Raw genomic sequence first — 24049 nt, 5'->3', positions numbered from 1 at the left:
ACCAAGAGAGTTCCTGCTTGTAAGATCAGAGGAGCCACAAAAAATTAAACACAGAATTACTATTTGATCCTGCATTTCCACTTGTGGGTGTATACACCAAAAAAATGAAAAACAGGGTATCAAAGAGATATTTGCACACCCATGTTCACAGCAGCACTATTCACACAAAAACAGCCAAAAGGTGGAACCAACAGATGAATGGATAAACAAAATGTGGTACATACATACAACGGAATATTTTCAGCCTGAAAAAGTAATGAATTGCTGTCACATGCTACAACATGGATGAACAATGAGGACGTTATGCTAAGTAAAATAAGCCAGACATAAAGGACAAATACTGTATAAATCCACTTATATAAGGTACATAGAATAGTCAAATTCCTAAAGACGGAAAGTAGAAAGGTGGTTGCCAGGGGCTGAGGGGAAGGGGGAATGAGGAGTTATTGTTTGATGGATATGGAGTTTTAGTTTGGGATGATGAGAAAGTTCTAGAGATGGATGGTAGTGATGGCTGCACGACCATGTGAATGTACTTAATACCACTGACCCATACGCTTACAACTGAGTTAAAATGGTCAATTTCATGTTATGTCTACTTTACCCAATTAAAAAAAATTTTTTTTAATCAATCTGAAAAACTAGAGGAGCCAGAGAGAGCCCAAAGTAGAAACTGCGGGGCTAGGTGAAATCACTTTCTCTCTCAGGTAACCAGGGAAACACAGAGAAGGTTGAGCAAAAGGTAACAACAGGATAGAACTAGAGAAAACAGACCGCTTGACCAGGCAGCCTGAGTCTCGACCTGGGCTAGAGTAATTAACTGATGGAGACTGGACAGGAACACCCGGTCCAATTCAACACACACTGAATTAGCGCCTGCACAACCTCTGTCTCTCCAGGCCTGTATGTAACTGAGGCCCTTACAAACCCTTTAGCTAGAGCAATGGACTTGTTCATTTATGACAGTGGCCTCGGAGTCAGGTGGTGATGAAGGTTCTGTTCTCAGCGCCCCGTCACAGACAGGAGTGCCGAGGCCTGTGGTGGTGGCCAGCCCCGGAGGGCGAAGCCGTTGTCTCTGACAGTGGTACCCGGCCCTGGCCCTGGCCGCTGCATCCCGGAGGCTGTACTGCGCTGACTCTCCCTTCCGAGTCGAGGCTCGGAGCAGACGGTAGGAGCAGCTGCCAGGGCACCCAGCACCCACAGCGCCCAGCCGGACAGCCAGCCACCCAGCCGGGCCAGTTCCCAGGCACTGCTCCCACAGCCCAGAGCACAGGCTCCCTCTTTTCTCCGAAGGGTGAGTTCTGAGTTCCCAAGCCAAACGAGGCTACCAAAGATGGGATGTTCACTCCTCCTTCCACGGCCAGTCTGAGAACCACCAGCCACGCGCTCCCCACGTGGTCACTGTGTCCTCCTAAATTCTGCAAATGCATAACGTGGGCAGGTAAGGGCCCTGCCCTCCATCTGCTCCTCCTGCACGTAGCGAGCCCAGGCACACACATGTGAAAGTGCGTACTCATGCAAGGTCATACGTGCACAAGAGCAAGTGAGCCACGTGAGCTGTCTCGGCAGTCTGTGGGAGGCTTGGAGTGAGCAGAGTTGATGATGGTGAGATGTGAGCGAGACTGAAAAAAACTGTGCAGAATTTAGATCCAAGAGGGTAGAAGTCTTTCCTTTTGGAAAGAGGAATAAAATGCACATTTCCAGGAGGCAATAGAGTCTACCTATGGAGTTGGGGCTGTGAGACGGGAAGAGTGGGAGACTGACGGCAGGGGTAGGTAGACACCGCTCCATGACAGGCCCCCCCCAACACCAAACTGATGTGGACATTGTCCCACGAGATATCCTGAGATCCCACCCTTAGTCTGTAATCCCCGTGCCCTGTAGCAGGGATTGTCCCAACCAAGTCGTTTAATGCCTCCGACGCTTCGCACAGAAATGTTGGTGGCTCTATGAGAGTCTAAAAGCTTAATCTTGGTTTAGATATCTCTTTTAGTGTTTTATATTTTGGCTGTATTTTAGCATATGTAAGAATGTCTCCTGTTTGCCTCTCTTTCTACGCCAAATTAAGAGTATTTGCCAGCCTCACCATTAAGTTGTTTGAGGATTTACCGAGCCCCTTCTACATGGCAGGCACAGTTCCAGCCTCCGGAGAAAGCATGGTGGGCAGAAAGGGTCCCTGCTCTCGTGGAGTATCCTCCCGTGCTAGCTATGAGGCCGTGGAGAAAGAGGTGGAGGCACCAGAGAGGAGGGGAATCGGGGGGCAGGAGGTGCAAACGTCACATCTCAAAGTGAGATACCGGGTGCGGGGCGGGGGGGTATGGGGATGCCTCAGACAGAACACAAAGTGGAGACCAGGTAAGACATGGCTAAGAGCTCAGCATCATGTGAATAGGCCAAAGTAGGGTCCTGAAGGGACAGGCTATCGTCAGCCCCAGGCATCCTATCATTTTATGTAAACCCATTTTTTGTTTCCAGATGGATAATCAGAGAAACTGAGAGGTTTACTCAGTTCCCTATGACTGAATCTCTGACAGGCTGGAACTGGCTGAGAGGATCAACCATAAAGACATTTCACCTAGCAAAACTGTCCCTCAGTACGTACTACTTATCATCTGTCAGGGCCCCGTTAAAACTCTCCAGTAGCAAATGCTGCCGGGAATCCAACGAAATATTATTGGGAATTAATTTTATTTGTATGTTGTCAAAACTCAAGAGTTTTAAAAAGTGACTCTAGATATAAAAAAAAAATTTTTTTTTAACCTGAAATAACTGGTATGAATCTTTGATCTTTCCAAAGAATGGTTTCATCTGTCTTTATATAAAAGAGACAGTCTGCAAACAGGCTCAACCAAGCTGGAGCTGAGAGGGCTCTTACTAATAAACACTGTTCATTTTATATTGGCTGGAAGCAGGTATCACTTCACATCTGAAACCCTTTAGAACACTTTTTTTCTCCTTCTAAACATCCAGTATGCAATTTTTTAAGATACACACATACACAATATTTGGAAAAAGAGACACCCAAATCTCTTCTGGATGATAAGATTAGTAGTGATTTTGTTCCTTTACTATGTCCCCGTACTTTCAAAATCTGGGGCAATGAACCTGTAGAATTTTATAAGCAGAAAAATAATTTTTTAAAAAATGAAACAGAATTTCCTCTTTTTAAAAAGGATATATAGTACGTTTGGTGTCATCTTCTTGTTTCAACTCCAATCAGAAATTCCAACTCCAAATATTTCATTTATACAGAAAAAGGTAATCCTTTGGATAGAAACATTATTCACTATTATCAAAGTTAAACAATCCAAAGGCAGTGACTAGGGTTAAAAAAAAGGACACGGGCATAAGAGTCTCAGACTCAGCTAAAATCTCAGATCTAATACATACCAGCTGTGCAACCTTGGGCAAGTTTCATAACCTCTCTGATACAGTTTCTTCATCTGTAAAATGTTAGCTGTGAGGATGAAAAGGCTGCCTGGGCAGTAAGGAGCCATGTGCCTGATGGTATGAAAAGCCACACACACACACAACAAAAAACCAAAACCCTCGGTTTTATTCTGCATCTTCCAAATGTGACAAATGTACTCAAAGACTGTGGCTCATATAAAATAAATTGGTAATTTGAAATCTTCTCATTTGAAAACAAATGCAGATAAATTTTCAAAGTAAAAAACAAGACTGGAAAGAAATGTTGTGCTACAGCCAGCCACATCCATCCTTGTTTCCAGACCTCCAGTGGGAAGAAGAGGCAGGTAAACAGTTGGAGGTACATCTGAGGGGTCCTCTGTAAATGCCTAAGACTGGCCTACTACAGACACTCAATAAATAGTAACTACTCTTACTATCCCTAAGTAGGTGTGTACCATTAAATAAGAAAAAGTGCTAACCTCTTATCTTACAACCCAGACATGGCAGTGGGGTGGGTCTTTTAACTGCTATATACGGTTAAGTGCCCAATTCACTATTTGGGATGTCAATATAGAGTAAGCAATCAATATGGTTCATCAGATCAAGAAATATACAAGGAATATAAGCTGAAAAGAAAGCAAACACAGAGTCTAACACAGACTAACATAAATTTTGGTTGAAATAATTACCCGCCTATAACCAACACCCACACATACAATGTGTACACAGATTGTGTCCATGTGTCTCAGATTTCCCCTTTCAATGTTCAGCAACCAAAGCAACGCAGTAGAGCTCTGGGATGTTTGATTTGGACAGAGGGAGACAGAAAAGACTAGGAAAGGAAAAGGGGCTGAGACTTAGGAGTTGTTACCATAATTTGAATTCAAAGAGCACAAATTCTTTTCATCATTAGAAACTGGAATCTTGCCAGGTCAGGAATGAGGTCAGGACCTGACCCAGACTTGGAATCTGACTGCATTCAGCTACCCCTAGACAAGGGGGTGAGTGTTGGAAACCTGAAGAGTAGAGGCCAACATGGGATCATAGCAATGCCTGATTTTGAGTCCAATGTCTATTAGTCAACCAGCTGCACAAACCATCCCTTTAATTAACCGGCTCTTGAATTATTTATTATCTTCTCGAGTGAGAGAAAATTATTTTTTCTGGTTACCTGCTTGGCTTCAAGGGCTAATTCAGAGAACTCCAAGCCTGACAGTTTGATGGAGCTCTCTGGTACCTGCCACTCTCTGGCCAAGGCAAAAACATAAAGAAACAGCAAATGAAGTATTTCTGAGAAAGAGAGGTAGTTAGCCTTCTACATGGCAAACACCTCACCAAATCCAAAGAAGCACAGAAAGCTCCTTTCAAACACATTAGTAGAGGTCTGCTGCACTGTTTGGGCATGATCTATTCTGCACCCCCTGTTCATTCTAAGTTAGGAAAAGTTTTGTTTTCCCTTAACAACTGTCAACAACTTCAAGTCTCAGTTCTCCACTGTAGATTAGACCCAGCCTTCCCGTGCAGAGGAAGAGACGGTGCAAAATCCCATCACTCCTCACTCGCAGGATTTTTGATCAGTCCCGAAATTCCCATGTCTGAATTCCTTCTCTCTCACCCCTAGATTCCTAAGGCAACTGATTCACAGACTTACACCATCTTAGACCTCAGGGGAGGCTTGGAGATCATCCAGGTCAACTTTCTCACTTTTGAGATGTCTTCCCTAAGCGTCTTCCCTAAGGTGACACAATTAGAAGTCTTCCTCCTCCCGGGGTTCCCGCTCCTCCCTGTCAGAGAGCCTTGTAACAGGAGCTGCTCTAGCTGCTTAGTTCTATTTTAAGATAAGCCCTCTCACTCTAGAAACCATTTGTACAAAACACCGGCATCTCACCCACCACGCAATTTTCTTCTGGTCTTCATTCCGGGTCATCGCCCACTGCATGCGTGCTCTCTGAGGCTCACCAGCACCATGCCTCCAGAATTTCATCTTGGGACCCTTCCCTGCCACCTGACTTGCTGGGCAGGAAGATGCACTGAGGTGCTGCTCCTTCTAAAACATGTGACCTTAACCATTCTTCCCACCAAACTTCTGAGGGTGAGTCCAGGGAGCTTAAACAACCTCAGAGGACCAAGTTCTGGGAGTTCAACTGACTTGGCCAATGTTGTGCTGCCGTTATGAGAGAACCAGCATTCCTCACTCCTCTCTCCCTCTCTTCCTCCTTCTGTTCAGAAGCACTCTGTCCACTATTCCCACACCACACCTGCAGAACCAGGACTCGCCACGACTGCCCTCAACCTGGTGTAGCCCCAGGAAGGGCAGCACGCAAGTTTGTGCCCCCTGGAGATGCTGCGGACCTGACCAAGCGGAGATGCGCCACCTGCAAAGTCTTTCGGGACTTGGTTGTTTCGGACCCTAGGAAGGCAAAGGAGGAAACTCGCCCTCCTCCGCCTCTCTCTACGTGACCACCCTGCACAGCCTCACTCACGCCCGTCTTTCCCCAGTCTCCCTTGCCTCCTCCTCGCTTTTCTCTCGTCCTCGCCGCCCGCAGCCTTCCTTGCCGACCCCCATCACCTGGTTCCCGTCCACTCTGCTCCCCGGGCCCGGCCTCTCCCTACTTCCTCTTACAAGGCGCTCCCGTCGTGTCTCCACTTTGTCTCCAATCATGTCTAAATGCAACCCACCACAGATGCTGACATTTTAAATGTTTAGTTGTTATAGTTACTTGACTAATTGCCAGGCCGACGGTGGCGCTTCTCCTTCGCCTCCCGCGGGCAGCAGAGGAGGGGGCCGGGGAAGTAAGGGGGTAGATGGGGCTGTGGACGCTAATCCCCGGGGTCTGGGACACAAGACCAGGCCCTGGCAAGGGTGCTCTGCCCCGGAAACCAGCGGTCCCTCCGCCTACAGCCAGTAGCCAGGGCACCGAAGGCGCTCCCGGCCTCAGGATTGCCGCGAACCGTCTCCCGCCCCGGGACAACGGAGTGGCAGAGAGTCTAACCTCGGGTGCGCCGCAGCCGGCCTCCCATCCGTCCACACTCGCAATGTGGATAAAGTGAGGTGGCATCTTCGGGAACCTGGGGAAGGAGGTGGCCAGGGGCGCGTTAGGGGGCGAAAGAGAAGAGTTAGAAGCCGCTGCAGGTTACTCACGTGCCAGATGGCGAAAAAGATGAGCGCAGCGCACAGCACCAGCGACAGCATGTAGCAGAAAGCAGCGAAAGTGAAGGCCATGGCCGGCCGGGGACCGTCCGCACTCCAGCCCCACCACACACAAAGCAGCGCCTAGGAAGCCGATGTCCCCGTCAAAGACCGCACTCCCTCAAAAGGGGAGGAAAAAGAGCCAGGTCTGCACCCTCCCCTCGAGGCCAGTGGCTAGGAGGAGGTAAGACACGCGGAAAGAGCCTTGAGAGTCCGCGAACAGGGACAGGATTCCCGCAGGCTCTGGCGACCCGGGACTCCAGCTTGTTAGCGAAAATAGGTGCGTCGGGCGTCGTTGGCGGGAACTGTCCCCAAATCGAGGAAGAAACCAAATCAGTAGAGAACTCCTGCAGATTGGCGTCAACCAGCGAGCTTCTCGAGACAACACGGCGAGGGTTGCGAAGACTCCACGGAGGACCGCGTGAACAGCTCCCGTGGCCCCGGAATCCCAGGGAAGAGCCCCCTGCCTTCCGCGCCTAAGCCGCACAGGAGAGCCGAGAGCGCCGCTCGGGACTCTCCCGCGCCAGCCAGGCGCCAACCGAGAGCGTCCAGCGAGGTGCCCGGGCGGACGCCGAGCTGCTCCCAAGTCCTAGAGCCGGCAGCGGCTCCTTCCCCGGAGAACAGGTCTTTAGGTAGCCGGGAAGAGCCGGTCCCCTTGGTCCTGCGCCCCGGACGCGGCTTCCAGGGCTGCCCTGCGCTCTTGGGCGCGCCCGGCCCCGGCCTCTGCTGCGGCCCCCGGCCCACCGGCCTCGATAATACAAGTTCCCCGGAAACTAGGGGGTGGACCAGGCCGGGCACGGGCTCCAGCCCAGCGGGCCTGCTCCCGCCCGGGCAGCTGGAGTGGATCTCAGGCCAAGAGCTGCTCGCCGCGGAAGCTCGCTCCACCTGCTGCTGCCGCTGCCTGTGCCCCTGCGAGAACTGAAGACGTGCAGCCGGGGATCCCCTCCCTCTCGGCGCCCCACCCTCGGCTCCGGCTCCGCCGAGCACGCTCTCCCCGGCGGGCGGAGACTGGGGAAAGGTGGGCGGCCAAGCGCAGCCAGGATCCCGGTCGCCACCGCCGCTGCGGTTGCGCGAGCCGGCCTCTCCGAGGAAACTTGAAGCCAGCGGCGTAGGCGGGGCAGGACGGCCGCGCCGAGGTGGGGCGGGGTGAGGAGGAGCAGGGACTCTTTAAACACGTGCGTCTGGAGGAGGCGGGAAGCTGCGGAAGGGTATGTGTGTACCTCGCACCTAAAGGCTGCAGGAGCCGCTCCCGCATCTCGCCACTTGCTCGGGAGTGGGAAATGTGGCGCCGAGGGGCTTGGACTCGTGTTGGTTGGGGACACGGGACAAGCTCTTGGAACCCAGGGTTGTTCGGGTGCGTTTTCCCAAGCTGTGGATTTAATGCTCCGGGCTGCGTTTGCAGCGCATCCCTGAAAAATTCTCCATGAGCGTCTTTCACTCGCCGCCTCCACCCTCCCCCGCCGTCTGACCTTGGGAATGAGGAAACTAGACTTTGCGGACCGTTGTGGGCCGGAGAGGCAGCAGCAGTGACTCTGTGTGTATTGGTGTTGGTCTAGTGGAAGTGTCAAGAGCATGTGGTTTTGCAGTCAGACTCCGTTCTAAGTGCAACTTTCTAAACCTCTTTAAATCTCGGTTTCCTTATCTGCATAAGGGTCAACATTTAATTGCCTCTGGGTCTACATACTTTGCACCGCCAAGCGCAAAATGAAAGTGTGGGGCTTCTTGTTTAAATGCATTGATACATATATTAGGAATTTCAAGATAGCAACCGGCAGAGTTTTAAACCAGGGTTGGGGCCCTTCTGAGTACAGGACTCCCCCCGCCCCACGCCCTGCAACTGTAGAGGTTGCACACCTGTGAATTCAGCCCTGCTCTGTGTTACATTTTTTGCCACTTTATCTTTCACCTAAGTATGTCTCCAAGTATAAAGTTTCATTAAGGAAAATTTGGAAATACAGAGATGGAAAAAGATGAAGCAAACGCTATAATTTACCACCCTCAGACACCACTAACACAAAAGTGGTTGGTATATTTCTTTCTAGCTCTATTTTTGCTTTTTACTTGATATCAATTATTTCTTTTAATTGTTGTAATTATACTGCATAAATTTCTGTAACACCAAAACGGTACGATAATCTCAAAGGGAAATTTGACCATTCAATATTTGGAGTCCCTTTAAGGCTGATCTGTTGTCATTTGTTTCTGCTGGTTCTTGCTTACGGAGTCCTAGCACCTCATCTGTCTAGTAATTTTTTTATTGTATGTCAAACATTGTTTTGAAAAGTTCTTGTGGAAATTTGAGGTCTAAGAAGATGTTATCATTCTCCAAAGAAAATTTTCTACTTCATCTACCAAATGTCTAGGGGAAATGAACACTCTAGAATTACCTCAGTCCAATTTCAGGGATTGAGATTTGTGGGCTACCCATTGACTGTGGTCTGTGTGAGGGCTGGTTTTTTTCTGGTTCACTCTTATTCACATGCAACAGTCCTTTTGGATCCCAAGCCAAAGCAAGCGGGTTTTCAAGTCCCAAGTCTCGGTGGTCCTTGGACTCTGACTTTTGCTCCCACCCTGCAAAGCACTAAAAGCAGCCTCTCAGCCACCTCCTCTAGATTAGCAAATGCCTCTAGGGCAAAATTGACCCCAAGTGCTAGGCTGGTGTTTCTAGATTCCCAACCACTCTCAGAACTCGACCCCAGTAATTTCTTACTTCCTTGTTGAGTCTTTGGTGCTTTTAAGAAGATGTTTTTATATTTCATCCAGCTTTTAAAATTGTGTTCAGTCGGAGGATTGGTCTGAATGATCTAGCCCAGCATTACCAGAATCAGAAGTCTCTACATCAAAAGAAAATTTCATTATCCTACCACGCTGACTTTCAAGTCTCCATCCATATCACAGCCTCTATTTTCCTTGCCCTTTCCCTAGCCATGCTTTATTTAGTTTTATTGGTTATAGAATGGTATCTCAGTAAAGGTGACTGCAGTGGTAGAATTTCAGAAAATAAGAACCCCAGGCGGTTACTATTTATTCAACAACTGTTGTTTAGTACCCATATGTTGTGGGCATTGTTAGGGATCCACAAGGTTCCCAGTCTAATTGCTGAGGTAATAACTCTTTCACAAGGCAGTGTCTTTTAAACAAAAAAAAAAATAGTGGCTATGACACAGTGTAGGAAGACAAAGAATAAAGTGATTAGAAACAGATGTTGAGTGACCAGCTAAAGTGTTCTGCACCCAATTCCAATGTGGAGGATTTTCCCACATCACCAAGCAACCCTCAGAAACCAGCTGGTGACCTACAATTCAACTCAATTCTGACACTGTCTACCTGGAGATAGTATCAGATTCTACAAGTTAAGGGCTCAGTCTCATAAGCCAGTCCTCCAATTCACATGCCAGTCACCAGACCAGGTTGTTACCTGTGCTTCTGCTGGCTGGCTATTGATTTGGAGGTTCCAATGACCCCTTCCTTGGGTTTGATTAATTTGCTAGAGTGGTTCACAGTACTTAGCAATCTAGTTTACATACTAGATTACCAGTTTATTACAAAGGATATTAAAGGATACGAATGAACAGCCAGATCAAGAGATACATAGGACAAAATCTAAAAGGGTCCTGAACACAGGAACATCTGTCCCCATGGAGTTTGGGATGCACCACCTACAGCGATGGGTTCTGGTTCAGCAACCTGGAAGCTCTCCAAATCTTGTCCTCTTAGACTGTTGTGGAGGCTTCATTACACAAGCATGATGGATTAAATCATTGGTAACAGAGTCAACCTCCATCCCCTCTCCCCTTGCCAGAAATCAGGGAGTGGGACTAAAAGTTCCAACCCTCTATTCATGGTTGATTCCCTACGCAACTAGCCCCCATCCTTATGTGCTTTCCAAAAGTCACGCCATTAACATAAACCCAGTTGTGGTGGAAAGGGGCTTGTTATGAATAACGAGACACCATTTCACCTTTCTGGCTCTGAAGTGATTTCAGGAACTGAGGACAAGAGACCAAATATTATCACAAAAGATGCTCCCACTGCTCTTATCCCTCAGGACATTTCAGGGGTTTTGGGAGAAGTGAGCTAAGATGGTAGACATTTGAATGACCAAATATATTGATATATTTCTTATAAATGATAATATCCTACCAACCTACATTGTTTCAGCTACTGTAGACATTGAAAAGCCAATTACTTGATTTTTTTCCTAGCCACTGTGCAGGTAGGAGTGGCCATGTGACACAGCTTGAACCTGTGAGATATATACTTCTTTTTACCTGGAATGCAAACCTGATGCCTGGAGGCACACCAGCCATCTTGTGATCATGAGAAGGAAATCAACACATTAAGAATGGAGAAGCCAAGATGGAGAGAAGAGGAAGAATTCAAGGTATGTGTCAGATTTAGAGGAAAATTGCATGTTGGAAGTGAGGGAAAAAAAGAGGAATTGTCATCACCATATTTTAATATGTTTACTCATGTATCTCTTTTATACACTGTTAGCTCCTTGAGGTCAGAACCTGGTTCTTTAAATATCCCTTGCACGTAGCACAATGTTTTGTATAATGGGTACATGCTGAATGAATGAGTAAATGCATGCATACATGTATACAAGAATACAAGTAGAAACAAATTACCTTAAGTTATTCTTTTCCTACTTAAAATTTACAAGTCCTAAAAAAAAAAAAAAAAAAAAAGAATGGAGAAGCCAAAAAGACAGGGAGGAAATACCATTGACATCATAACTGGGCCACCCCACCAGCCCTGAACTTCCTATTCCCTCACTGGTATAACTGCAGTGATTGTGATACTCTTGAAAGATTTCTGTTCCAATTGGTAAGTAGTATTACAGTTGCTGCAGCAAACAGGAAAATTAATAAATAATTAAAAATTCTAAATTAAACTCATTCATTTGGGCCAGTTGTCATAGGATGTCACAAGGATCATTGATAAACGGGCCTCTCAGATGCTTATTTATCACAGAGCACACCATGCTATTGACATCCTGATTTATCACTGTACTGAAATCATGTGGTTGCCACTGATTCTAAATAGTTGTTACTTTAGTTGTATTTGTGCATTGTAATGCTTGTGTAAGTGGTAAATGTACTGTTTCGATATTTATAAACTTAAGAATTTATAAATAAAATATTAAAAACTCACAGAATAAAGAGAAAATCAACATGGATACATTTATTAATGTTCCATTTAAATATCATACAACTCAATCTTCTGAGTCTGCAAAGAACAAGCAATATTAATAATGAAGTATAGCCTAGAATACTTACTGTGTGGAAATCCAAACGACCTGAACATTTTTACACTGTGCAAGAATCAGTGCAAATTCACACAGTACTTTTTATTTCTTTAATGCAAAATAATTAGATTATTTTAACAAAAATATAAGTGTCTCATCAGTGCTAGGGATATAAATATGGGATGCAAATGGTGCTCTGAGTTGACTGTTAAAAGATTTAGATATTCATCAGAGTGGCAATCACATTTTGCCAAAGCTCATGGTTCAATAAAAGAAAATTGTAATTATCAATGAGAAAAACAATCAAAAGATCAGTTTCACACAATAACGTATTTGAAAGAACAAAATCTAAGTTTAGCAAAATGTTGATTAAATGATTAAAAATATTAAGAAAGTATCTTTTTAAAGGTTAACACTAGCTAGCATGTGCTTAAACACAATCAAGCATTTCCAAACATGAAATATTCAATAGCCATTTTAAAAAGGATAGTACCTATATAAGAATACATTACATTCTAGATTTATGTTCCCACTTGTTGGAAAACATATATCTACTGAATTGAGAAAACAACTTATTTTAAAAGTTATAAATCAAAAGAGTAAAATATTCACTTTCTATGAACCTTCAACTGTTTCATATAAAAGCATATTAAAAATTTATTTTAAAATGAGAAATTTTAAATTTTGTTGATCTTGTGGAGTTGGAAGGAATAATACTTGAAATAATGACCAAACTTTATTGTCAATGTTTAAGAAAAATGGTGTCAATGAGATATATTTTCATGGAAACTTTTTGTTCAGACAATGCTAGTGCCTGTATGTTAGGGAGAAAGTCTGATATTTCAGCCAAAATTTTAGAAATGTTTTTAATTTGGCACTAAGTCACTGTATTCAGTTACCCCTGGATGATGCAATGAAAGATGTAAAGTCAATAATTCACTGTAAATTTTTTTCTTGAAGCTTTGTATTTATTATTGTATTAGTCTGCTCCAGCTTCCATAACAAAATATCACAGACTGGGTGGCTTAAACAACAGAAGTTTATTTTCTCACAGTTCTGGAAGCTAGAGGTTCAAGATCAAAGTACTGGAAAGTTTAGTTTCTGGTGAGAGCTCTCTCTCTGGCTTGCAGATGATCGCCCTCTCACCATGTCTTCACATGACCTTTCTTCTGTGCACACACAGATGGGGAGGGAGAGGAAGAGGGAAAGGAATCTGTGTCTCTTCCTCTTCTTATAAGGACGCCACTCCTATCGGATTAAGGACCCACCATTATGACCTCACTTAATTTTCATTACCTCCTTATAGTCCCGATCTCCAAACATTGGGGGTTACGGCTTCAACAGATGAATTAGTGGGGGACACAGTTCAGTCCACAACAATACCATACATCAAATAAACAAAGAGAATTAAATAATATCTCTGATGATCTGGGAACTGAGGCTAAAACTGAAAGGATTTTTGATATCAATGAACAGTTTGTAATGCTGTAATGTAAAAAGAATTTAGAACAAATGTTATTGAAGTATAGTTGACATACAATATAATATTATTTCCAGGTGTACAACACGATGAATCAACAATTATATACACTGTGAATTGATCACCATGAGGTCTAGTAACCATCTGTCACCAAAGTTATTTTGATATTATTGACTACATTCCCTGTGCTGTATATACATCACCCTGACTTGTTATTTTATAACTGGAAGCTTGTATCTCTTAATCCCCTTCATCAATTTCACCCAACATCCCCCAACACCCTGCCCTCTGGCAACCACCAGTTCGTTCTCTGTATCTATGAGTCCGTTTCTGTTTTGTTTTCATGTTTGTTAGTTTTGTTTTTCAGATTCCACATATAAGTGATATCATACAGTATTTGTCTTTGTCTGACTTATTTCACTTAGCATAATAACCCCTAAGTCTGTCTGTCCATGTTGTCACAAATGGCAAAATTTTGTTCTTTTTATGGCTGAGAAGTGTTCCATTGCGTGTATATATATATATGTATATATATATATACATGTCACATCTTCTTTTTCCATTCATCTGTTGATGGACACTTAGGTTGCTTCCATATCTTGGCTATTGTAAATAATGCTGCAAAGAATACAGGGGTGCATATATCTTTTCAAATTAGTGGTTTCATTTTCTTGATGTAAATATCCAGAAGTGGAATTGTTGGATCTTATGGTAGTTTTATTTTTAATTTTTGAAGGAACCTCTATACTGTTTTCAATATTGGCTGCACCAATTTACATTCCCACCAACAGTGTATGAGGGTTCCCCTTTCTCCACATTCTCACTAACACACTTTTTATTTGCTGTCTTTTGATAATAGCCATTCTGACAGGTGTGAGGTGATATCTCACTGTGCTTTTGATTTGCATTTCCCTGATGATTAGTGATGTTGAGCCTCTTTTCATGTGTCTATTGGCCATAAGTACATCTTCCCTGGAGAAATGTCTATTCAGGTCCTCTGCCCATTTTTTAATCTGACTGTTTTTTGGGATTTTTTGTTTTCTCTTTTTCTTTTCTTTCTTTTTTTTTTTTTTGCTATTAAGTTGTGTGAGTTCTTCATTTATATTCTGTGAGTCCCTATTGGATAAGTCACTTGCAAATGTCTTCTTCCATTCAGTAGGTTGCCTTTTGTTTTGTTGATGGTTTCCTTCACTGGGCAAATGCTTTTTTGTTTTATTAGGTCCCACTTGTTTATTTTGCTTTTGTTGCCCTTGCCTGAGGAGACAGATACAAAAAAATATTGCTGAAACTGATGTCAAAGAGCATACTGTCTATGTTTTCTTCTAGGAGTTGTATAGTTTCAGGTTTTACATTTAATTCTTTAATCCATTTTGAGTTTATGTATGTGGTGTGAGAAAACAGACCAGTTTGATTCTTTTGCATGTAGCTGTCCAGTTTTCCCAACATTATTTATTGAAAAGACTGTCTCTTCCCCACTGTATATTCCTGGCTCCTTTATCATAAATTAATTGATCATACAAGCATGGGTTTATTTCTGGGCTCTTTATTCTGGTCCATTGATCTATGTATCTGTTTTTGTGCCAGTGCCAGACTGTTTTGATTACTATAGCTTTGTAGTATAGTTTGAAATCAGGGAGCATGATTCCTCCAGTTTTGTTCTTCTTTCTTAAGGTTGTTTCGGCTATTCGGGTTTTGGGGAGTCCACAGAAATTTTAGGATTATTTGTTCCAGTTTTGTGAAAAATGCCATTGGTATTTTGATAGGAATTGCATTGAAGCTATAGATGGCTTTGGATATTATAGATCTTTTAACAATATTAATTCTTCCAATCATGAGTACAGTATATCTTTCCATTTATTTGTGTCATCTTCAATTAATTTCATAAATGTCTTATAGTTTTCAGAGAAAAGGTCTTTCACCTCCTTGGTTAGATTTATTCCTAGGTATTCTATTCTTGTTTATGCAGTTGTAAATGGGATTGTTTTCTTAATTTCTCTTTCAGATAATTCATTATTAGGGTATAGAAATGTGATAGATTTCTTTGAATTTGTTGGTTTTGTATACTGAACTTTACTGAATTCATTTATTAGTTTCAATAGTTTTTTGGTGGTCTTTAGAGTTTTCTATATATAATGTATATTACCACTATAAAAAATAGTGACAGTTTTGCTTCCTCCTTTCCAATTTCTTGTCTGATTGCTGTGGCTAGGATTTCCAATACTATGTTAAATAAAAGTGGTGATAGTGGGCAACTTTGTCTTGTTCTTGATCTTAGAGAAAAATCTTTCAGCTTTTCATCATTGAGAATGATGCTAGCAGTAGGTTTGTCATATATCGCCTTTATTATGTTGAGGTATGTTCCCTCTATACCCACTTTGTTGAGAGTTTTTTTTTTTTTTTTAAAGCATCCCCAGTGACCAATGGCTGGGAATCCTCTTATTAATTTTATTTATTTATTTATTTTTGGCTGTGTTGGGTCTTCATTTCCGTGCGAGGGCTTTCTCCAGTTGCGGTGAGCAGGGGCCACTCTTCCTCACGGTGTGCAGGCCTCTCACTGTTACGGCCTCTCCTGTTGCGGAGCACAGGCTCCAGACGCGCAGGCTCAGTAGTTGTGGCTCACGGGCTTAGTTGCTCCACGGCATGTGGGATCTTCCCAGACCAGGGCACGAACCCATGTCCCCTGCATTGGCAGGCAGATTCTTAACCACTGCACCACCAGGGAAGCCCTTGTTGAGAGTTTTTATCATAAATTTTGAATATTATCAAATGCTTATTCTGCAGCTATTGAGATGATCATATGATTTTTAATCCTTCCTTTTGTTAATGTAGTGTATCATGTTGATTGATTTATGGATACTAAACCACCTTTGCATCCCTGGAGTAAATCCCTCTTGATCATGGTGTATGATTCTTTTCATGTATTGTTGAGTTCAGTTTGTTAATATTTTATGGAGGATTTTTGTATCTATGTTTATCAGGGATATTGGCCTGTAATTTTCTTTTTTGGTAGTGTCTTTATCTGGTTTTAGTATCAGGGTAATGCTGGCCTTGTAGAATGAGTTTTGAAACATCCTTCCCCTTCAATTTTTTTTGGAATAGTTTGAGAAGGATAGGTGTTAGCTCTTCTTTAAATGATGGGTAGAATTCACCTGTGAAGCCATCTGGTCCTGAACTTTTGTTTGTTAGGAGTTTTTGATGCAACTTCATAACTAGTTATCAGTCTATTCAGATTTCCTATTTCTTCCTGATTCAAACTTGGAAGACTGTGTGTTCTAGGAATTTATCCATTTCTTCCAGGTTGTCCAATTTGTTGGCATACAATTCTTCATAGTAATCTCATGATCCTTTGTATTTCTGTGGTGTCAGTAGTAACTTCTCTTTCATTTCTGATTTTATTTACTTGAGCCATCTCTCTTTTTTCTTGATGAGTCTGGCTAACGTTTATCAATTTTATTTCTCTTTTCAAAGAACCAGCTCTTAGTTTCATTGAAATTTTCTTCTATTTTTATCTCTATTTCATTTTTCTTCCAGTTTTATTGAGATATAATTAACATACAGCCCTATATAAGTTTGTGTATATCATAATGATTTGATTTACATAATCATAATCCACAATAAGTGTAGTGAACATTCATCATCTCATATAGGTACAAAATAAAACAATTTTTTTCCTTGTGATGAGAACTCTTAGGATTTTCTCTCTCATCAATTTTTTTTTTTTTCCGGCTGCATTGGGTCTTTGTTGCGGTGCTTGGGCTTTCTCTCTAGTTGCAGCAAGCAGGGGCTACTTTTCATTGTGGTGCATGGGTTTCTCATTGCAGTGGCTTCTCTTGTGGTGGAGCATGGGCTCTAGGGCGCACGGGCTTCAGTAGTTGTGGCACGCGGGCTCAGTACTTGTGGCTCACAGGCTCTAGGGCACAGGCTCAGTAGTTGTGGCACACGGGCTTAGTTGCTCCGTGGCTTGTGGGATCTTCCTGGACCAGGGATCGAACCTGTGTCCCCTGCATTGGCAGGCAGATTCTTAACAACTGCGCCACCATGGAAGTCCCTCTCTCATCAATTTTTATATAAAACATAGAGCAGTGTTAATGATATTAATCATGTTGTAGATTTATCTTATAAATGTTATCTTATAACAATGTTATATAATGTTGTACAGTTATCTTATTTATCTTATCACTGGAAGTTTGTACCTTTTGACCACCTAGTCTCTATTTCATTTACTTCCACTCTGATCTTTATTATTTCCTTACTTCTACTAACTTTGGGCTTTGTTTGTCATTCTTTTTCTAGTTCCTTTAGGTGTAGGGTTAATTTGTTTACTTGAGATTTTTCTTGTTTCCTAAGGTAGACCTGTACCACTATAAACTTACATCTTAGAACTGCTTTTGCTGCATCCCATAGATTCTGGAACATTGTGTTTCCATTTTCATTTGTCTCAGAGCATTTTTTAATTTTCTCTTTGATTTCTTTGTTAACCTATTTGTTGTTTAGTAGCATGTTGTGTAGTCTCCACATGTTTGTGTTTTTTCCAGTTTTCTTCTTGTAATTCATTTCTAGTTTCATATCATGCTTGATATGATTACTTTTTTAAAAAAATAAATTAATTAATTTTAAAAAAAGAATAAGATTTCAGGCATTTCACATTTTCTTGTGCAGTGACTAATCATAAATGTTAAATACTCTTTGAATTGATGACATTTATTAACCAATTTGTCATTGATGTCCTCCTTGAGGTTGTGTGTTGAGTTTATAATATCTTCATTGATGCCTGTAAATTGTGTCAAATCAGCAAAGAATTTCAGCCTTCTCCCAGTGTGTTCATACAGTTCCCTCCTTTTCATTAATTGGTTTATCAAACAATCCAAGAGCCTATTCATTAGTTCTATTCAAATGAATCTCTCCACCTTCATGAACTACTGCTTTTGCTTGATCTGAAAAAACGTAGAGACCGTTAAGTGTAAGCAGTGCTGCTTTCCTTCTGGAGGCTCTGAGAATCCGTTTCCTTGCCTTCTCCAGCTTCTAGAGGCCACCTACAGTCCTTGGCTCATGGCCCCTTCCTCCATGTTCAAAATCAGTAGCTTAGCATCTTTTCAGCTCTCTGACCTCTGCTTCCAACCTTTAATCTTCTCTAACTTTGATCCTCCTGCCTCTTTTTTTTTTGAATTTTATTTTATTTATTTTTTTATACAGCAGGTTCTTATTAGTTATCCATTTTATACATATTTAGTGTATATATGTCAATCCCAATCTCCCAAGCTTGATATGATTTCAATCTTAAATGTATTGAGACTTTCTTGTGGTCTAATATGTGATTTATCCTGGAGAATGCTGCATGTACAATTGAAAAGAATGTGTATTCTTCTCTTTTGGAGTGGAATGTTCTATATGTATCTATTAAGCCCATATACTCTAATGTGTTGTTTAAGGCCAATGTTTCCTTATTGATTTTCTGTCTGGATGATCTATCCATTGATGTAAGTGGGATGTTAAAGTCCCCTACTACTATTGCATTACTCTCAACATCTCCCTTTATGTCTGTTAATATTTGCTTTATGTATTTATATGCTGCTATGTTGGGTGCATATATTTCACAAGTGTTATATCTTCTTGTATATCTTCTTGTTGGACTGATCCCTTTATCATTATGTTAAGTGCCTTTTTTTCTCTTGTTACAGTATTTGTTTTAAAGACTATTTTGTCTGACATAAGTATTGCTACCCCAGCTTTCTTTTCAACCATTTGCATGGAATATCTTTTTCCATCCCTTCACTTTCAGTCTGTGTTTCTTTATATCTAATATAAAGAACATTATGAGGCTCATCTTCCCAGTGCAGGACACCTGGGCTAGGGAGCCCAACGTGGGGCTCAGACTCCTCCTCCTCAGGGCCTCTGGGGTTATGATCATCCTTACCACCTGTGGGGCAGGTTCGGACTAGACTGCAACTCTGCCCCTCCTGCCTGTCTTGATTTGGCCTTTTCTTTATATCCTTAGTTGTAGAAAATCTGTTCTGCTAGTCTTCAGGTCATTCTCAAAGATAATTGTTCTATATGTAGTTGTAGTTTTGCTGTGTCCATGAGACGAGGTGTGCTCAGGACCTTCCTGCTCTGCCATCTTGATCCCACCCCTGGAGAATTTAGAAATTTTATATTCATTTTAATGTAACTTATAAAATGGGAGCAAACATTTTGAAAAAAATTAGAGAATTAGCCTTAATAAACAATATTCTAATAGTGATATCCACCCTTTCTGTGGCTTTATAAGAAATAAGTGTTTCTGTTAAATCAATTTAATTCAACAATTAATAAAAGTAATTAAGCCTATGAGGATAAGTAAAGGAAACACTAGTGAAACAAAGAAATATGATATACCACTTGAAACAAAACAAATTATAAATTCTAAGAAGGCTGTTTAAATATCTAGTAAATTATATAAAGTGAGTGATGACAAAAGTAAGATGCGTAATGAATTTTTAAGTTGTTTCTATTTGTTAAATGGTGCCATTTTGCCAAATGATGTTTGCAAAGCTCCATGGATTGAAAGTAATAAAAATCAGTTTGACTCATTAAATATGATGTTCCATGAGGACAGGGAGGCCCAACCAGCCCCCAGCTCTCCCCATACATGTGGGGAGGCCATCTTGGCTCTTTCAACCCCAAACCCACGGGTTAAATGCAGTCAGCACCACACGGAGCAGAGACAGCGCCCAGCTGAGCCCAGCCCAGGGCTGAGTCATGAGCAAATAAAGAGTGGCTATTATTTTAAGCAACTAAGTTTGGGGACTGTTTGTTATGCAGGGATAGATCACTTCAAACGTTCTTTATTCACCAAGTAACTTTTTAATTTGGTGTCCACTGTGGATAGAACTCATGGCTTCTAGAAAGGGGAAGTGTATAATGAAGCAAACTCCCTTATAGCTTAGATAAGATATGCCTCCAGATACTATACCTCCATTTGCTCAGATTCCTACAGCCACCCAAGCCCCCTTCCAGACAAGCAGGGGCACAAAAGGCTCTGGGATCTGGGCCAAGCTTGGGCTCCCGGGGTCAGCTGTCCTCAGGCTGCAGAGTACTTACCACCCTGTTTGTTTAGAGGGGTTTTTTGTTGTTGTTAAAACATACATAAGATCTACCATTCTAACCATTTTTAAGTGTTCATTTCTGTGAAATTGAGTACATTCACATGTTGTACAACCATCACCACTATCCATCTCCAGAAGTTGTTTTATCTTCCCAAAGTGAAACTCCACCCCCACTGAACAATAACTCCCCATTCTCCCCTCCCCCAGCCCTGGCAACCACCATTCTACTTTCTGTCTCTATGAATTTGACTAGTCTAGATACTTCCTATAGGTGGAAAACCATGCTATCTTATAAATTCAACTTTTTAAATTTTAGTTTATTGAAGTATAGTTGATTTACAATGTGTTAGTTTCTGCTGTACAGCAAAGTGATTCAGCTATATATACATACATATATATATATATATATATATATATATATATATATACACACACATACACATGTACAGGTATATATATATATATATATATACACACACATATATTCTTTAATTCAACTCTTTACATGTTGAATCTCTATCTCCTTCTATAAACTGGGAGATCCTTGACATTAAGACTCTTTATTATTCTTCTTTGACTCACCATTACCCCTCCCAGTGTCTGGCATATAATAGATGTCCAGTAAGTGTTCAAGAAATGGATGTGTACAGATGGATGGATGGATGGATGCAGTTATTGGTCTGAGTGGTATGGTAGTTGACTTAAACTAATCTGCCCCACTGATGATGAGCAACCTGCAGATGGACCATATCTACCTCTTACTTATTTACCTAAGAGCACTTACTACTCTGCAGGCCCAATAAACATGGCACAATCCATGCCTGTAAGGAACTCAGAATCTAAGAGAGATGCACAGAGCCATCTATGATAAGAACCTCAACAGAGGAGTGCAAATACTTGTACAGGCTCCTAGGACAAGGCTTTGGACATAGAATGTGTTCAGTAGGAGTTATTTTTCACTGAATTGAATCAGATGACAAACTAGTCGGGAAGCTTTGAGCTTAAATTTCCACTTGCAAGCTGTGTGACTTTAGGCAAATTACTTACTTCATCTCTCCACACCCTGCAGATGTGTTTCAGTTCTGACATGAACACCAGGTATAAGGCAGCGTGGCCTGTGCAGACAGGACCCAGCCTTTCACAGAAGCCACATTTTCACCAAAGAATGGTGGGGAGAGGGACAGAGGGGGACCAGGGAGGGACTTGAACCCCAAAACTGACCATTTCAGAGAGTCCGGGGGTTAGGGAAGCAGAGGAATGGGATGCAGCTTCCTGCTTATGTTCTGAACTCGTCTAAATGTCATCTTCCTGCCAACGCTGCCTTCTGTGGAAATTGTGATTTTGCTATTATTAGCAATGTTAAACAGGCACTGTAAACAGATCGCAAACAATGAGCCTTTGTTAGAAACACCCCATTTAGTTCTGGGCCCTGGCTCCTTCCACACCTGGATATGTAACATCTATTTTAACAATACCGCTTAAGAGGCAGCTGTTGTGTCAGGGGAAATTGTCTTACTTAGAAACTGTAGAGCTTTCAGGAAGAGGTTAATGGTACATGCTGGAGTCTGGCCCTTTATCCTCTTAAAGCACAGAAGTGGATGCCTTCACATTACAGGGCAGGCGTTATTATTAACATGATAAGTCTGTGCTGCCATTACTTTTTTTCTGTTTGCTAATTCAGAGAGGAGACTTGAGGGTCTGAGCATTTCTGTCGGTTGTGAAATATATTCCCATGCTTCCCACGTGCTGTGAGCAGGCATGCCATCCTTAATAACAATTTCAGGAGTCCTGCAGAAAATCTGAGGCTACTAAGTTTAGCCCCACAGCTTATGAGTCTGTAACTCACAAGATTAATGTTGAATCTAATTTTATGGAGTCTGAATATTACTGCCATGATTTCCTTTCCTTTCTTTAACGTGCTCTGAGAGTCCCATCTCTTCTCCTTGAGCTTTTCCACACCTCTGTGCTCTACTGGCATTTCTGTTTTTAAAAGCTGTGAGTCACCACAGACTTAGAGAACAAACTTATGGTTAGCAGGGGGAAAGCGTGGGGGGAAGGGATAGTTAGGGAGTTTGGGATTGACATGTACACACTGCTATATTTAAAATGGATAGGGACTTCCCTGGTGGTGCAGTGGTTAAGAATCCGCCTGCCAATGCAGGGGACACAGGTTCAATCCCTGGTCTGGGAAGATCCCACATGCCGTGGAGCAACTAAGCCTGTGCGCCAAAACTATGGAAGCCCACGTGTCCTAGAGCCCATGAGCCACAACTACTGAGCCCACGTGCTGCAACTACTGAAGCCCACATGCCTAGAGCCCGTGCTCTGCAACAAGAGAAGCCACCACAGTGAGAAGAGCGTGCACCGCAACAAAGAGTAGCCCCCACTCACTGCAACTAGAGAAACCCCACGTGCAGCAACGAAGACCCAATGAAGCCAAAAAAATTTTTTTTAATAAAAATAAAATGAAATAAAATTGATAACCAACAAGGACCTACTGTATAGCGCAGGAAACTCTGCTCAATGTTATGTGGCAGCCTGGATGGGAGGGAAGTTGGGGGAGAATGGATACACGTATATGTATGGCTGAGTTGCTTTGCAGTGCATCTGAAACTATCACAACATTATTAATCGGCTATACTCCAATATTAAATAAAAAGTTTAAAAAACTAAAATAAAACACACACACACAAATAAATAAAATAATTTCATTGGGAACAAAAAAGCTGAGTCAATTATTCCATTTTCTCAGTTCTTGTAAAGATTATCTGAAATTGTTATAAAGATCAGAGTGTCTGTATACACACATGCACACACACACACACACACACACACACATGCATTTGGAATGAAGGAAGTTCTGTCACATTTGGACAAAACAAGTCCTTAAAGCGTCATCTGAATGAGCACCAGATGTCATGATGACCCCACCATTTAACAACAGCAACCATTCATGTGTTCTGCGAAAGTATTGATAAATAGTGGTTATTAAGAATCCTGGAAAGGGACCTTCAAGACGGTGGAGGAGTAAGATGTGGAGATCACCTTCTTCCCCACAAATACATCAAAAATACATCTACATGTGGAACAACTCCTACAGAACACCTACTGAACGCTGGCAGAAGACCTCAGACTTTCCAAAATGCAAGAAACTCCCCACATATCTGGGTAGGGCAAAAGAAAAAAGAAAAAACAGAGACAAAAGAATAGGGATGGGACCTGCACCTCAGGGAGGCAGCTGTGAAGGAGGAAAAGTTTCCACACACTAGGAAGCCCCTTCACTGGCGGAGACGGGTAGTGGGTGGGGGGGAAGCTTCAGAGCCACAGAGGAGAGTGCAGCAACAGGGGTGCAGAGGGCAAAGCGGAGAGATTCCCGCACAGAGGATCGGTGCCAAGCAGCACTCACCAGCCCAAGAGGCTTGTCTGCTCACCCAACGGGGCAGATGGGGGCTGGGAGCTGAGGCTCGGGCTTCGGAGGTCAGATCCCAGGGAGAGGACAGGGGTTGGCCGTGTGAACACAGCCTGAAGGGGGCTAGTGCGCCACAGCTAGCCAGGAGGGAGCTTGGGAAGAAGTCTGGACCTGCCTAAGAGGCAAGAGACCATTGTTTTGGGGTGCGCGAGGAGAGGGGATTCAG

General features: G+C 42.6%; 1 protein-coding gene across 8 annotated transcripts in view; it reads right to left on the bottom strand.

Moving 5' to 3' along the window:
- CNIH3 (cornichon family AMPA receptor auxiliary protein 3) overlaps positions 1 to 24049 on the bottom strand; it is a 271670-nt gene that overhangs the window by 118350 nt on the left and 129271 nt on the right. For 2 of the 8 annotated variants that reach the window (XM_082349984.1, XM_082349978.1), the window contains exon 1: positions 6554 to 7519. The exons of the other annotated variants lie outside the window; for them this stretch is intronic. In XM_082349984.1, coding sequence (XP_082206110.1) covers positions 6554 to 6634 — 81 coding nt within the window. In that variant the 5' untranslated portion in view covers positions 6635 to 7519. Of the gene's footprint in view, positions 1 to 6553; positions 7520 to 24049 lie in introns of those variants that run through there. 8 annotated transcript variants of the gene reach the window in all.

The sequence above is a fragment of the Balaenoptera borealis genome (genome assembly GCF_965194805.1).
Source record: "Balaenoptera borealis genome assembly, chromosome: 1".
Classification (NCBI taxonomy): Eukaryota; Metazoa; Chordata; class Mammalia; order Artiodactyla; family Balaenopteridae; genus Balaenoptera; species Balaenoptera borealis.
The sequence above is the reverse complement of the archived record's forward strand: the minus strand, read 5'-3'. Positions and strand labels throughout refer to the sequence as shown.